At 39.7% G+C, this 15,219-nt stretch overlaps 1 protein-coding gene across 12 annotated transcripts in view; it reads left to right on the forward strand.

Moving 5' to 3' along the window:
* Positions 1–8,575, forward strand: part of LOC120397525 (sodium channel protein type 5 subunit alpha-like) — a 96,140-nt gene extending 87,565 nt beyond the window's left edge. For 5 of the 12 annotated variants that reach the window (XM_039523475.1, XM_039523474.1, XM_039523482.1 and 2 more), the window contains 4 exons: positions 575–712; positions 1,376–1,480; positions 3,834–4,104; positions 6,632–8,574. In XM_039523475.1, the coding sequence (XP_039379409.1) occupies positions 575–712; positions 1,376–1,480; positions 3,834–4,104; positions 6,632–7,848 (1,731 nt within the window). In that variant the 3' untranslated portion in view covers positions 7,849–8,574. Of the gene's footprint in view, positions 1–574; positions 713–1,375; positions 1,481–3,833; positions 4,105–6,631 lie in introns of all 12 variants that reach the window. The other 7 variants (XM_039523479.1, XM_039523481.1, XM_039523483.1 and 4 more) reach the window with 4 other exon arrangements.
* Positions 8,576–15,219: the final 6,644 nt, after the last annotated feature.

Here is a 15,219-nt window from a genome sequence, read left to right on the forward strand (position 1 = left end):
TGCACTGTAGATTCCCACCCTGGCTTGCTGTGTACTAACTCACTGGGTAGATAATCCCTTATTCTTTTGCATTACAGACAGTTTTTTTCTACATTGCTAGTGATAAAGCAAGTTTGATATCCTGCAAGGATCTCTGTGTGGGAGGACCCCTGCACCTATACAGAACTCATTCCAGGACCAGGACCAGGGCCAAACTATTCTCAGTCAATTTTCATCTTGCTTTTCATTTTTGCAGAAAGAATTGCAGCCACAAAAGGACGATAATATAAAAATGTACCTCTATTTTGTGGTTTTCATTTTTCTTTCTTTCTTTTGCATTTTTCTGCACAGAAATATGCAGGCCATATGAATTCTGTTCTCCTGCAAGGGCGCAGAATTCTGTCAGGAGTACTTATTGTTGACAACTAGAAGTTTTTAACTACAAAACTTTTTTCATGATTTGTAGTGATATAGTAAATTTGATATCCTGCAATGAACTCTGCACAGGGGGATCGAAGCATCGATTTGGAACTCATTCTAGGAACAGAGGCATATTGTTTTCAGTCATTTTTCATCTTGGTTATCATTTTTGCAGAAAGACAAACAGCCAAAGATGGAACATTGTCTATACATGTACCTCTATTTTGTGGTTTTCATCATCTTTGGAACTTTCTTCACACTGAATCTCTTTGTCGGTGTTATTATTGACAATTTTAACCAACAAAAGAAAAAGATAAGTACATTGGATATGTTCCCAGGCCCCTGATATATTCCTTATGTGTTATCTTCAAACTAGAGCATGCCAGCAGTACACTGAAGCTCTGAAATATCTATATACATTTATTACATGGAGCAGCATCATTACTGAATTTAATTGAGACAGCATTACAAGTGAAGTGCTTCCCTTTCTCCATACCATTCTCCTATATCCTAGCCATGTAACTCTTGGCTCTTGGGCCTGCGCTGTTCATAAGAGTCTATGAAGCCAGCTACATGGTTCCATGAATGCTACTTCCCCTGCCCTGGAGCTGTGCACTGTGGGATAGTGTCTGAAAGCAGCTCTTGGATTGGGCAGTGGGCCTTAGATGGAGGAAGCAGCAAGATGAGTTGGAGGGGCAGGGAGAAAGATGCTCCTTCCCTCAGATGCCTGAGCTCTTAGCAACCTAATCATTTTCCTGCTTTCTGAGCCACTAGATTGTCACCACAGAACTGCTGCTCTGGGAGATCTTGTTAACTTGCTGCACTGTCTTGGGCCTAATAAGGTATTAGGAGAAGGGTTAACATGAGATGAAAGGATAGAAAAAGAAAGAAATGTTGGATTCCAATAATTTAGATGCTTGCATGACAGTAATGTTTCTTTCTCATTAAAAATAACAATAGCATTCTCTCCATATACTTAGGTGGACAAGACATCTTTATGACAGAAGAACAGAGAAAATATTATAATGCAATGAAAAAACTGGGATCCAAGAAACCCCAAAAACCTATCCCAAGGCCATTGGTGAGACTACCTGAGTTCTTCCAACTAAAATATCTCTAATCAGTAAAAATCCATAGTAAAATTCACTTAATCCACTGAAAAAAATGACTATATATAAAAAATATACCTGTTTATTTCCATTAGTGTACAGTGTTCATAGTCTTAACTCTGCATCAAGAAATTGTCATTGATTATAAAGATTATACAGACTGAATGTTTATGAAGGTCAATGCAGAAATATTGTTTTGTATATTTATCGTCAAATTGATTATCCTTCAGGATTTGTATACTCTGATATAAATATATAATCTACCTATTATGAAATTAAATAACATTGTAATATATAAAGATTCGAGCTGTCCACTAGTGAGTATATACATTTATTTTATATGGTTACTAGGGATGATTGGGGAGCCCGGGGAAATAGTAGATTTAATTTCTTGATTTTAGTAAGGCTTTTGATACAGTCCCACATGACATTCTAATAAGCAAACTTGGGAAATGTGGTTAGGGTGACCAGATGTCCTATTTTATAAGGACAGTCCCGATTTTTGGGTCTTTTTCTTATAAAGGCTCCTATTACCCCCTCAACCCTCTGTCCCAATTTTTCATATTTGCTGTGTGGTCACCCTAAATGTGGTCTAGATGGAATTACTATAAAGTGGGTGCAAAACTGGTTGAAAAAACCATGCCCTAAGAGTGCTTATCAATGGTTCACTGTCAAATTGGATGTATGTATCTGGTGGGATCTCAGAAGGATCTGTCCTGTGTCTGGCACTATTCAACATTTTCATTAATGACTTGGATAATGGAGTGGAGAGCACTTATAAAATTTGCAGATGATAACAATCTGGGTAGGATTGCAAGTACTTTGCAAGTACGCAATCATAGGTTGGCTCCCCTTTAAGGCATAATACAGTACTGTACCAGTGGTCCCCAACACCATGGCAGGGGAGAGAAGCTGCAGCCCCGTGCCTGCCAGGGACAGAGAACTCTGGGGCTGCGGGCGCCGGTGCTCTCTGTCCCCAGCAGGCACGGGGCCACAGCTTCTCTCCGGCTGCAAGAGGAGCCGCGGCTCCCTGCCTGCCAGGGACAGAGAAATCCGGGGCTGCGGGCGCTGGTGCTCTCTGTCCCTGGCAGATGAGGGGCCGCAGCTTCTCTCTGTCCTGCCAGAGACAGAGAGCACCGGCACTTGCAGCCCTGGAGAAGCTGGAGAGAAGCCACGGCCCCTCGCCTGCCGGGGACAGAGAGCACCAGCGCCCGCAGCCCCAGAGTTCTCTGTCCCCGGCAGGCGGGGAGCCGCGGCTCCTCTTGAAGCCGGAGAGAAGCTGTGGCCCTGCACCTGCCGGAGACAGAAAGCACCGGCAGGCGCAGGGCCGTGGCTCCTCTCCCCTGCTGGGCACTAAGCAGTAGGGGCACTAGGCGGTGCACATCAATGCACCACATTGGGGACCACTGACAAACTGACTGGGTTGAAACCCTGATATACCGCGACCCCACATTTAGCGCGATGGAAGTTTTTGGACCCTAAGCATTGCGTTATAGCGAGGTTTCACTGTACCTTAATAAATTAGACAATTGTTCTGAAATCAACACAGTGAAATTCAGTAAGTAAAAGTGCAAAGTACTACACTTAGGAAAGAAAAATGAAATGCACAAATACAAAATGGGGAATAACTGGCTAGGCAGTAGAAGTGCAGAAAAGGGTCTGGGGATGACAATGGATCACAAACTGAATCTGAACCAATAGTGCGATGCTGTTTGTGAAAAAGGATAATATTTGGGTTATATTGTTTTGCTTTGCTTGGCACTCGTGAAGCCTCAGCTGAAGTGTTGTGTCCAGGTTTGGATGTCATACTTTAAGAAAGATGTGGACAAACTGGTGTCTGGAGGAGAGCAACAAAAATGATTAAAGGTTTCGATAACTGACCTATGGGGAAAGGTTAAAAAAACTGGGCATGTTTAGTCTTGAGAAAAGAAGAGTGAGGTGGGACCTGATAACAATTTTCAAATATGTTATGGGCTGTTATAAACAGGACTGTGATCAAATGTTCTCAATGTCCACAGTAGGCAGACAAGAAATAAACAACTTAATATGAAGCAAGGGAGATTTAGGTGCAATATTAGAAAAAACTTCCTAACTATCAGTCTAGTTAAGTTTTGGAATATGTTACCAAGGGAGGTTGTGGATTCCCCGTCATTGGAGATTTACAAACACCTGTCAGGGATGGTCTAGGTATACTTGGTCCTGCCTCAATTCAGGGGGATGGACTAGATGACTTCTTGAGGTCCCTTCCGGCCCTACATTTCTATTATTCTATGCATGCCTACATTCTCATAATGAATACTAAATACTCTTTTTTTAATCCTACAGAACAAATACCAAGGGTTTTTATTTGACATCGTAACAAACCAAGCCTTTGATATTATCATCATGATTCTCATCTGCCTTAACATGATCACTATGATGATAGAAACTGATGATCAAAGTTCAGAGAAGACTGACATTCTTCACAAAATCAACCTACTCTTTGTTGCCATCTTTACTGTAGAATGCATCATGAAATTATTGGCCCTAAGACACTACTACTTCACCAATGGCTGGAACATTTTTGATTTAAGTGTTGTCATCGTGTCCATTGTTGGTAGGTAAAAATACACAGACATTTTCTTCACTATCCCAAATTTAGTTTTCGCAAAAGAAAGTGAGTTGCAATTGACTACTTAGCCACAAACTGTTGCCGAAATGGGACCCAGGATGTTAGAAACAAAGTGTTGGGGAAAGTAGTCAAAATAGATTGGTTTTTTTAAAAAGAGAAAGAAAGAAAGAAAGAAAGAAAGGTCAGAAGAATAAATACCAAGAAATATATTCAAAGTAGCACAGAACAGGAATTTATAAACTTTTCCTGTTGTTTTATCTTATCTTTTAAAAGGAACTACTTTTTATAGTGGAAGGATATATTGTATACAATCTCTGATAGTGTTCTTTCTCTTACTGTTTGAAAAGTTGTAAATGTAATGCACCAGGTTATAATAAGTATTATACTTTGGTCTCATAACACTGATAAAAGAGTTCAGATGATAAAGTTAATAATTTTCTGTGTTAATTAGGGGTTATTTTATGGATGTGAAACATTTTAACTTTTACTAAAATTCAGATTATTGTTTTTCAGACTTCAGTGATTGTATAATCTTTTATTATATGATATCATGACCTGTAATAATTTTGGTTCATGAAGAAATATTTTGCCAATTTTTAAAGCATATACAATACATTCACATTGTAAAGGAGACTCAGCTGCAAAAATTGAAATTAAAATATAACAACTTTAATTGATAAATCCTGAATAACCATATGGGAATATTCAAAATCCAAATATTTGTAGATGTCAGACAATTTTCCAACAGTTCCTGTGAACAAGCACATTATCTTTGACAATTTCTCTTTTTAGAACAATCTTTCTATATGGAAAAATCCTCATGTCATCATCAAACTCATTGATTTTTGTCTTCATGCCTATAGTATATTGTTATAAGTGTATCATTTTATTTGACAGTCTAATTTAGACTAAAATTATCTTGATTCTCCTCTCACACTGGTGGAAATCAGTAGTCATTCAACTGAAGTCAATGGATTCATACTAGAGCAGTGGTGGGCAGCCTGCGGCCCGCGGAGTGCACATGGCCCATCAGGGTAAGCCGCTGGCGAGCCGCCAGACCGTTTGTTTACACTTGCAGGGCCGCCTGCAGCTCCCAGTGACTGTGGTTCGCCGTTCCTGGCCAATGGGATCTGCGGGCAGCTGTGCAAGTGTAAACAAATGGTCTGGTGGCCTGCCAGTGGCTTACCCTGACGGGCTGCGTGCGCTCCGCGGGCCACAGGTTGCCCATCACTGTACTAGAGTAACAGAGAGGAGAATCAGGCCCAAATATGTTGAGTTTAGTTTGAAGGGAGTTTAATGCAGAAATGGAGTGAAGAGCTGGAATAAAATTTCTGTTCTGCTAATTTAACTACTTGTAAAGCAAATATAGGCAAAAGTGATAGCAGAAGGTATATGGGGAAGGAAAATATCTGCTCTCCACATAATTAGCCCCATTTAGTGTGGCAGTACGAGTATTGAGAGAAATGTATCCAAACCTCTTCCTGATTCCACTTTGGTGACAGTGGTGAAAAATGGGGAGTAAAGAAGTGATTAGAGATTAGAGATTTAAGAAATAATCTCCCTTAAAAGAGAAGTATTTCTCTATAGTGCACCTTTCCACCAGGAATTCCAAGAAAATAGCAAAAATAAATAGACCTAAAGGGAGAGCAAGAGAAAGAAAACCCTTTTGCATTATGGCAGGGCGGGGCGGGGGAAGAGTATAGATATATACATCAAGCCTTTTCCAGACATCAGCTGGTCAATTACCATATTTTCTTTTGTCATATGAGTCTAGTTGAAGCTACAGTGGGACACTTTAGGAAGCCCTGAATGAATTTAGTCTTTCCTTGTGTAACACCACCTCTGGACTGGTCATCTGCAGTGACTGAAACTTGGGCCCCTGGATCTAAACGGATAGACTCTACTTTTAATGCAAATAAATCTTGTCCATTAGCTTAGAGTAACAGACTAATAAACCTCTATGTGTGGTCATGCCACTAGAAAGGGACCAAAAATCTCATTGTTAGCATGGATTACACTGTTGTTTATCTCTTTTTCTCTGTCTGGTTTCTTTGGCCCTCATCACCACAGTATCTAAGCACTGAATGCCTATGACTCTGGTGTCATGTTTTATTTTTTTATGAGCTTTGTTTTTTCAACATTTAGAGCCAAATGTTAAAATACACTTACATAACCTGCCCCTACAAAAAATATACATGTACCAGTGGTTTTGCAAAATGCTGTACATAAAACACCTACTTGTATGTTTTCCATGTACAATAGTTCATATACAGATTTTAGGGGTACAACATACATAGTACTCCAGTGTTTGAATATTGTCCATTGGGGTCTGTTATTGTTTTAATCTCAAAACTTTTACAGATAAGCCATTTAACTTTTTTAAAATATGTACCTTTTCCTTTCAGAATCAAGATCCATTAGTGCTAGTACAGTTTTACTGATACTATTATGTCTTTCATTAATAATTAACAAAAATTAGGAATTCTAACTGATTATTCATTTCTGTTTTTAGGCACTATGCTCTCTGGCATTGTTAACGTATTTGAAAATTTTTTCTCACCTACACTCTTCAGAGTCATTCGCTTGGCTCGAATTGGACGAATACTAAGACTTGTCCGAGCTGCCAAAGGAATTAGAACTCTCCTTTTTGCCTTAATGATGTCCCTTCCTGCTCTGTTCAACATTGGCCTCTTACTTTTTCTGGTCATGTTTATTTATGCCATTTTTGGCATGGCTAACTTTGCTTATGTTAAGTGGGAGAGTGGGATTGATGACATGTTCAACTTCCAAACCTTTGCTAACAGCATGCTCTGTCTCTTCCAAATCACAACATCTGCTGGCTGGGATGGTCTTCTCAGTCCTATTTTAAACACTGGACCTCCGTTTTGTGAGCCAAACATACAAGAATGTGGTAAACCTGCTGTGGGTATTATTTTCTTTGTAAGTTACATCATTATATCATTTCTCATTGTTGTAAACATGTATATAGCTGTTATTTTAGAGAACTTCAATGTTGCCACTGAGGAAAGTACAGATCCTCTAGGTGAAGATGACTTTGATATGTTTTATGAAGTCTGGGAGAAATTTGATCCTGAGGCAACTCAGTTTATTAGGTATTCGGCACTTTCAGACTTTGCAGATGCTCTGGCAGAACCTTTACGTGTAGCCAAACCAAACAAAATTGAGCTCATGGCAATGGATCTTCCCTTGGTCAGTGGAGATAGGATCCACTGTTTGGATATTTTGTTTGCTTTCACTAAACGGGTGCTAGGAGAATCTGGGGACATGGATACTCTAAAAGTACATATGGAGGAAAAGTTTATGGCTGCCAATCCATCCAAGCTTTCTTATGAACCAATCGCAACCACAATCAGACACAAAGAAGAGGAAGTTTCTGCCATTATTATCCAGAGGGTTTACAGGAGTCATTTGATGCAACGTTCCATGAAGCAGGCCTCTTTTTTATACCGTCATAGAACCTGTGATGGTGATATCCTTGAAGATGCTCCAGAGAGAGAAGGCCTCATTGCATTCATGGTGAATGAAAATTATGGTAGAAATTTAGACAAGTCAGAAACTGTGTCCTCAACATCTTTCCCTCCATCCTATGACAGTGTCACTGGCACCGCTAATGAGCACCTTGAGGTGAAGATGGCAGATTCTCCGCAAAGTGTTGAACCTACCAATTGTCCACTATCTGCAGAGAGAGAAAAGGAATCAATTGTTTAAATTTTTGTTAAGAATGCTTTAAAATATTGTTCCCAGCATGTAATGATGTAAATATACAGCAATTGAAGCAGCCTTCTTATTAAACATTAGTTGCAAAAGAAACAGTGGTGGTTTTACCCTTAACTGCAAAAGTTGGTAAGGTATTTTGACCCTGCTACATTCAACTTTGCTTAATGTTTATATTTATATATGAACAGGAAGAATCTGTGTATGGTTACAGCTGTTATATCAGTGGCAGTACCAAGTTAAGGCAGAATCCTTAGTATGTGGTTACTGTGGCCCAGACATAGTGTTGATAGAGCTGTATTCCACTTACTTCTGCTAATCAGACATTTACTTCTTTAGATTGGTTTGCTTTGTTGGGGAGCAAGTTCAAGGAAGATAAGTTTCGTGGTGTCTAGAAATAAATATCAGTTAAAGTTTGGGTTTTTTGGAAGTAGGGAAGGGGTTGAAATGTAGCCTTAATTCATTCCTAATTAACATTTTGATTATAAACCCGGTAGATTTATGGCTCCCAATCTGTTCAGTCCTGTGTTTCACATATCACAAGCATAATCATTGCATGACTCATTGATATGACATAGTGTACTGGAACTCCTCCAATACGATGAATTTAAACAGAATAGCCATGGTGTATATACTATTGTAGTCATGTTACTGCAGTATAATGAAATAATAAATGTAACATTTAACATTCCAGAAACAGTAATGAACTGAGTAAGAACTTTCTTTTGTTTTAAACAAACCTGAATCTTTTCCCTTTGTAGTTATGGCATTGGCCTTGTTATGTTCACCATGTTTTCTTTCTTAAGGTCTTTGCTACTCTTGTGGCATCATGCTCTCACAAAAATCCCACAAAGGCCTTTACTCCTGGACCTGGGTTCAGTCTTTTTTCCCATGCATGTAAATACTTGTTGGATATATATATATGTGTGTTCAAACTCTCAGTATGAACCATTTCATTTTTCAGTGGCTGATTTGTCTTCCTTTGGGTCATATTTTCAGGTAGTCATAGCCACAACATTGCCAAGCCCCTTATTTCCCCTCCATTTGTTTAAATATCACTCATTTTTATATGCAGGTCAGTTTTCAAGATAAGGTTTTTTTAAAGTTGCAAGATTTATGCGATTATCAAGGGTGGCTGGTCCATGGGAGACACAGCTTTTCTTTCTTCACCACAGTTATTTCAGACTGAGAGGAAGCTTGGCCTTATGGCTGAAGCACTAGACTAGGACTCTGATCTGGGTTCAGTTTCTTGCTTGGCTACAGACTTCCCATGTGACCACATGCAAGTCACCTCTGATTGCAGTGTAGACATACCCTTACTCTCTCTTTCACTCAGTGCTGCACCTATGAAATGGGAATAATAGTTATTATTATTCCTTTCTCCTCCTCCCTCACTTTTGTCTGTCTCTCTATTTAGATTATGAACTAATCTGGGCAGGGTCTGTCTTACTATGCATATCTACAGTGCCTTGCACAATAGGGCTGCAATCTGAGCTGGAGCTTCGGGGTAGTATTTGAGTACAAGAAATAATAAACAATATTTGTAATGCCTTTTAACTTTCTTTCTCTGTGTTGTATTTCCCCTGTGTCCCCTAATCCACAGGGTCTCTCACTATGGAGTTTTGGGCCCATACCATTATTTTCTTCCTATAATTTGAAGCTAGACACAGTGGGCGATATCCTTTGTTGATGTGAATCAGCATAGTGTCATTGACGTCCGTGACGCTGTACCATGGAAATCAATAGAGCTATGCTGATTTGCACCAGCTGAAGATCTGGAAAAATGACAAAATAAAATACTTCCTTTTTATGTAGTTTTTGTTATTACACGATTTAAAAAAAATCCTATTTGTGACTCAGCAAAAACCAGGTGGTGACACAAAATGAATTGCACTTGCCCATTTGTTGGAAATCATTCTGCTAGACTATTCGCCAGTAAACACAATGCATCTCCATCCATAGATAAGGCCTAATTCTATAGATTTAAAATCTTACTCATATTAGGGTAAAATCCATCTTGCCCTGCATAGAGACCAAGTAATTTTATCTTCATGCAGGGTACTAAAATGCAGGTAGGAAAAATGAATTAATCTTTCAATCAGAGACAGGCCATGGAGCTATAGTACAGTCCCTTTATGGACACTATTCCAATCTAAGAGCTGGAAAATCAGTCACTGCACCTTCAGTACCCCTGTGCAGGTGTTTGGGGACTGGATCTACACAACAGGTCAGGTCCTATGTGCCTTGCGAAATGATTTAGCTTGAGGAGTGTGCTAAAGAAATCACTGAATGATCACAATTACAATTATAATGGCAGAGAGAAAGGAGGGTCAGGGCAAAACTGGAAGGCAAGATCAAACCAGTATCTTAGATGCCTATATACAAATGCAAGATGTATGAGTAATAGGCAGGAAGAACTGGAAGTGCTAATAAATAAATACAACTATGACATTGTTGGTATCACTGAAACTTGGTAGGATAATACACATGATTGGAATGTTCGTGTGGATGGGTACAGCTTGCTCAGGAAGGATAGATGGGAAAAAGGGAGGAGGTGTTGCCTTATATATTAAAAATGTACACACTTGGACTGAGGTGGAGATGGACATAGGAGACGGAAGTGTTGAGAGTCTCTGGGTTAGGCTAAAAGGGGTAAAAAACAAGGGTTATGTCGTGCTAGGAGTCTACTACACGCCACCTAACCAGGTGGAAGAGGTGGATGAGGCTTTTTTTAAATAACTAACAAAATCATCCAAAGCCCAAGATTTAGTGGTGATGGGGGACTTCACTATCCAGATATATGCTGGGAAAATAACACCACGGGGCACAGACTATCCAATAAGTTCTTGGACTGCATTGCAGACAACTTTTTATTTCAGAAGGTTGAAAAAGCTACGGGGGGGGAAGCTGTTCTAGACTTGATTTTAACAAATAGGGAGGAACTCGTTGAGAATTTGAAAGTAGAAGGAAGCTTGAGTGAAAGTGATCATGAAATCCTAGCGTTTGCAATTCTAAGGAAGGGTAGAAGGGAGTACAGCAAAATAGAGACAATATATTTCAGGAAGGCAGATTTTGGTAAGCTCAGAGAGCTGATAGGTAAGGTCCCATGGGAATCAAAACTGAGGGGAAAAACAACTGAGGAGAGTTGGCAGTTTTTCAAAGGGACACTATTAAGGGCCCAAAAGCAAGCTATTCCGCTGGGTAGGAAAGATAGAAAATGTGGCAAAAGACCACCTTGGCTTAACCACGAGATCTTGCATGATCTAAAAAATAAAAAGGAGTCATATAAAAATGGAAACTAGGTCAGATTACAAAGGATGAATATAGGCAAACAACACAGGAATGCAGGGGCAAGATTAGAAAGGCAAAGGCACAAAATGAGCTCAAACTAGCTATGGGACTAAAGGGAAACAAGAAGACTTTTTATCAATACATTAGAAGCAAGAGGAAGACCAAGGACAGGGTAGGCCCACTGCTCAGTGAGGAGGGAGAAACAGTAACAGGAAACTTGGAAATGGCAGAGATGCTTAATGACTTCTTCGTTTTGGTCTTCACTGAGAAGTCTGAAGGAATGCCTAACATAGTGAATGCTTATGGGAAGGGGGTAGGTTTAGAAGATAAAATAAAAAAAGAACAAGTTAAAAATCACTTAGAAAAGTTATATGCCTGCAAGTCACCAGGGCCTGATGAAATGCATCCTAGAATACTCAAGGAGCTAATAGAGGAGGTATCTGAGCCTCTAGCTATTATCTTTGGAAAATCATGGGAGATGGGAGAGATTCCAGAAGACAGGAAAAGGGCAAATAGAGTGCCCATCTATAAAAATGGAAATAAAAACAACAGACCAGGAAACTACAGACCAGTTAGTTTAACTTCTGTGCCAGGGAAGACAATGGAGCAAGTAATTAAGGAAATCATCTGCAAACACTTGGAAGGTGGTAAGGTGATAAGGAATAGCCAGCATGGATTTGTAAAGAACAAATCGTGTCAAACCAAAATGATAGCTTTCTTTGATAGGATAACGAGTCTTGTGGATAAGGGAGAAGCGGTGGATGTGGTATACCTAGACTTTAGTAAGGCATTTGATACGGTCTTGCATGATATTCTTATCGATAAACTAGGCAAATACAATTTAGATGGGGCTACTATAAGGTGGGTGCATAACTGGCTGGGTAACCATACTCAGAGAGTAGTTATTAATGGTTCCCAATCCTGCTGGAAAGCTATAACAAGTGGGGTTCCGCAGGGGTCTGTTTTAGGACCGGCTCTGTTCAATAGCTTCATCAACGACTTAGATGTTGGCATAGAAAGTACGCTTATTAAGTTTGCAGATGATACCAAACTGGGAGGGATTGCAACTGCTTTGGAGGACAGAGTCATAATTCAAAATGATCTGGACAAATTGGAGAAATGGTTTGAGGTAAATCGGATGAAGTTTAATAAAGACAAATGCAAAGTGCTCCACTTAGGACGGAACAATCAGTTTCACGCATACAGAATGGGAAGAGACTCTCTAGGAAGGAGTACGGCAGAAAGGGATCTGGGGGTTATAGTGGACCACAAGCTAAATATGAGTCAACGGTGTGATACTGTTGCAAAAAAAGCAAATGTGATTCTGGGATGCATTCACAGGTGTTTTGTAAGCAAGACACGAGAAGTCATTCTTCCGCTCTACTCTGCGCTGGTTAGGCCTCAACTGGAGTATTGTGTCCAGTTCTGGGCACCGCATTTCAAGAAAGATGTGGAGAAATTGGAGAGGGTCCAGAGAAGAGCAACAAGAATGATTAAAAATCTTGAGAACATGACCTACGAAGGAAGGCTGAAAGAATTGGGTTTATTTAGTTTGGAAAAGAGAAGACTGAGAGGGAACATCATAGCAGTTTTCAGGTATCTAAAAGGGTGTCATCAGGAGGAGGGAGAAAACTTGTTCACCTTAGCCTCTAAGGATAGAACAAGAAGCAATGGGCTTAAACTGCAGCAAGGGAGATTTAGGTTGGACATTAGGAAAAAGTTCCTAACTGTCAGGGTAGTTAAACACTGGAATAAATTGCCTAGGGAGGTTGTGGAATCTCCATCTCTGGAGATATTTAAGAGTAGGTTAGATAAATGTCTATCAGGGATGGTCTAGACAGTATTTGGTCCTGCCATGAGGGCAGGGGACTGGACTCGATGACCTCTCGAGGTCCCTTCCAGTCCTAGAGTCTATGAATCTATAATCAAAGATCAATTGCCAAATTAATTGCCAAAATTAGGCTATCCCATCATACCATCCCTTCCATAAACTTATCAAGCTTAGTCTTAAAGCCATATATGTCTTTTGCCCCCACTACTCCCCTTGGAAGGCTGTTCCAGAACTTCACTCCTCTCATGGTTAGAAACCTTCATCTAATTTCAAGTCTAAACTTCCTAGTGTCTAGTTTATACCCATTTGTTCTTGTGTCCACATTGGTACTAAGCTTAAATAATTCTTCTCCCTCCCTAATATTAATCCCTCTGATATATTTATTAAGAGCAATCATATCCCCCCTCAACCTTCTTTTGGTTAGGCTAAACAAGCCAAGCTCTTGGAGTCTCCTTTCATAAGACAGGTTTTCCATTCCTCGGATCATCCTAGTAGCCCATCTCTGAACCTGTTCCAATTTGAATTCATCATTCTCAAAGCTTTTAAATCATATGGGTCTGTTTATGAGATTATCTTGTCTAAAGAGATTCAGCAGTGAGACCATTTTACAATGAAATTATCATGTGACTAATTTGTGTATATAAAATTGAGTTAAATATTTAAAAATAGAACTATGTATATTTAATATATTCTCTTTATGAAGAGAGCAGTTTCAGTCATCAAAATGTGGGCTTTGTATTTTCTGTCCCATTGGTCTTGTCCACAGGGCATAAACCATGAGGCCTTTCATCTCAAGATTTTTCCATTGAGTAAAATTTTCTAGGCATGAGCAAGTGTATCAGAAGTGACAAAGTTAATATACAGTACAATCAAATATCCATCTAGGTTAGCCTTCTGAACTCTGTGTCCATTTAGTAGTAGGAGTCACTATTGATTTGGTAGTGGTTTGCCACATAGAATCATAGAACTTGAAGGGACTTCAAGAGGTCATCTGGTCCAGTCCCCTGCACTCAAGGCAGGACTAAGTATTATCTAGACCATCCCTGGCAGGTGTTTGTCCAACCTGCTCTTAAAAGTCCCCAATGATGGAGATTCCACAACCTCCCTAGGCAATTTATTCTAGTGCTTAACCACCCTGACAGTTAGGAAGTTTTTCCTAATGTCCAACCTAAATTGCCCTTGCTGCAATTTAAGCCCTCTTCTTCTCATATCCTTAGAGGTTACAACAACATTTTTTCTCTCCTCCTCCCTCAAGCACCTTTATATACCTGAAAACTTTATCATCATCCCTCAGTCTCCCTTCTTCTCCAGACTAAACAAACATTTTTTTTTTTTTTCCTCCTCATAGGTCATGTTTTCTAGATCTTTAATAATTTTTGTTGCTCTTCTCTGGACTTTCTCCAATTTACCCACATCTTTCCTGAAATGTGGTGCCCAGAACTGGACAAAATACTCCAGCTGAGGCCTAATCAGTGTGGAGTAGAGCAGAAGAATTAGTTCTCGTGTCTTACGTACAATACTCCTGCTAATACATCCCAGAATGAGTTTGCTTTTTTTGCAACAGCATTACACTGTTGACTTATATTTAGCTTGTGATCCACTATGACCCCACCCAGATCCCTTTTCCGCAGTCATATCCCATATTGTGAGGCTATTCCTCTTTCTTTGAATCTAATATGGTATTTGTTTCCAGCTAAAGGACACTAGCTCAGACATATTCCTCAGATTGGCAATGATATTTTTATCTAAATTTTGCTTAAAATTTTTCAAACTAGGATCTGTATGTATATTAACTAATCTATGGTATTGAGTTATATTCTGATTGTACATAAGTGGCCAGGGCATCAGCTAGTAGTGTAAATATGCATTGATTTCAGTGGTGCTATGTTGATTTATATCACCTGAGAATGTTGCTGTGACTCTAAGAGGATCCCAATGCCAGCAGGCAAGGGGCTCCCTGGTATGTAGCAATAAGTCTCAGATGGCCTGACCAGTTTAGTGTACGTCAACTCACTGTTGTTCTTTGTTAATAACCTTAATTTAGTTTTAATACACAGCCATCCTGGTGCAGCATTTCAAACTGAAGAGTAAAATCCTCAGCCAAACTAACAGGCTGGTGCTGTGTACTGCCTCTTTAAAGGAGAAGTGAATTTGATAAGGTTTGTGAGTGCTACAGTGAGAGGGGCTGAGCACTGCAGAGAAGATGGCTTTGAGGAGATTGGGGACTGGAAATGTTGTTGAGG

Source organism: Mauremys reevesii, linkage group 2 (assembly GCF_016161935.1).
Source record: "Mauremys reevesii isolate NIE-2019 linkage group 2, ASM1616193v1, whole genome shotgun sequence".
NCBI lineage: Eukaryota > Metazoa > Chordata > Testudines > Geoemydidae > Mauremys > Mauremys reevesii.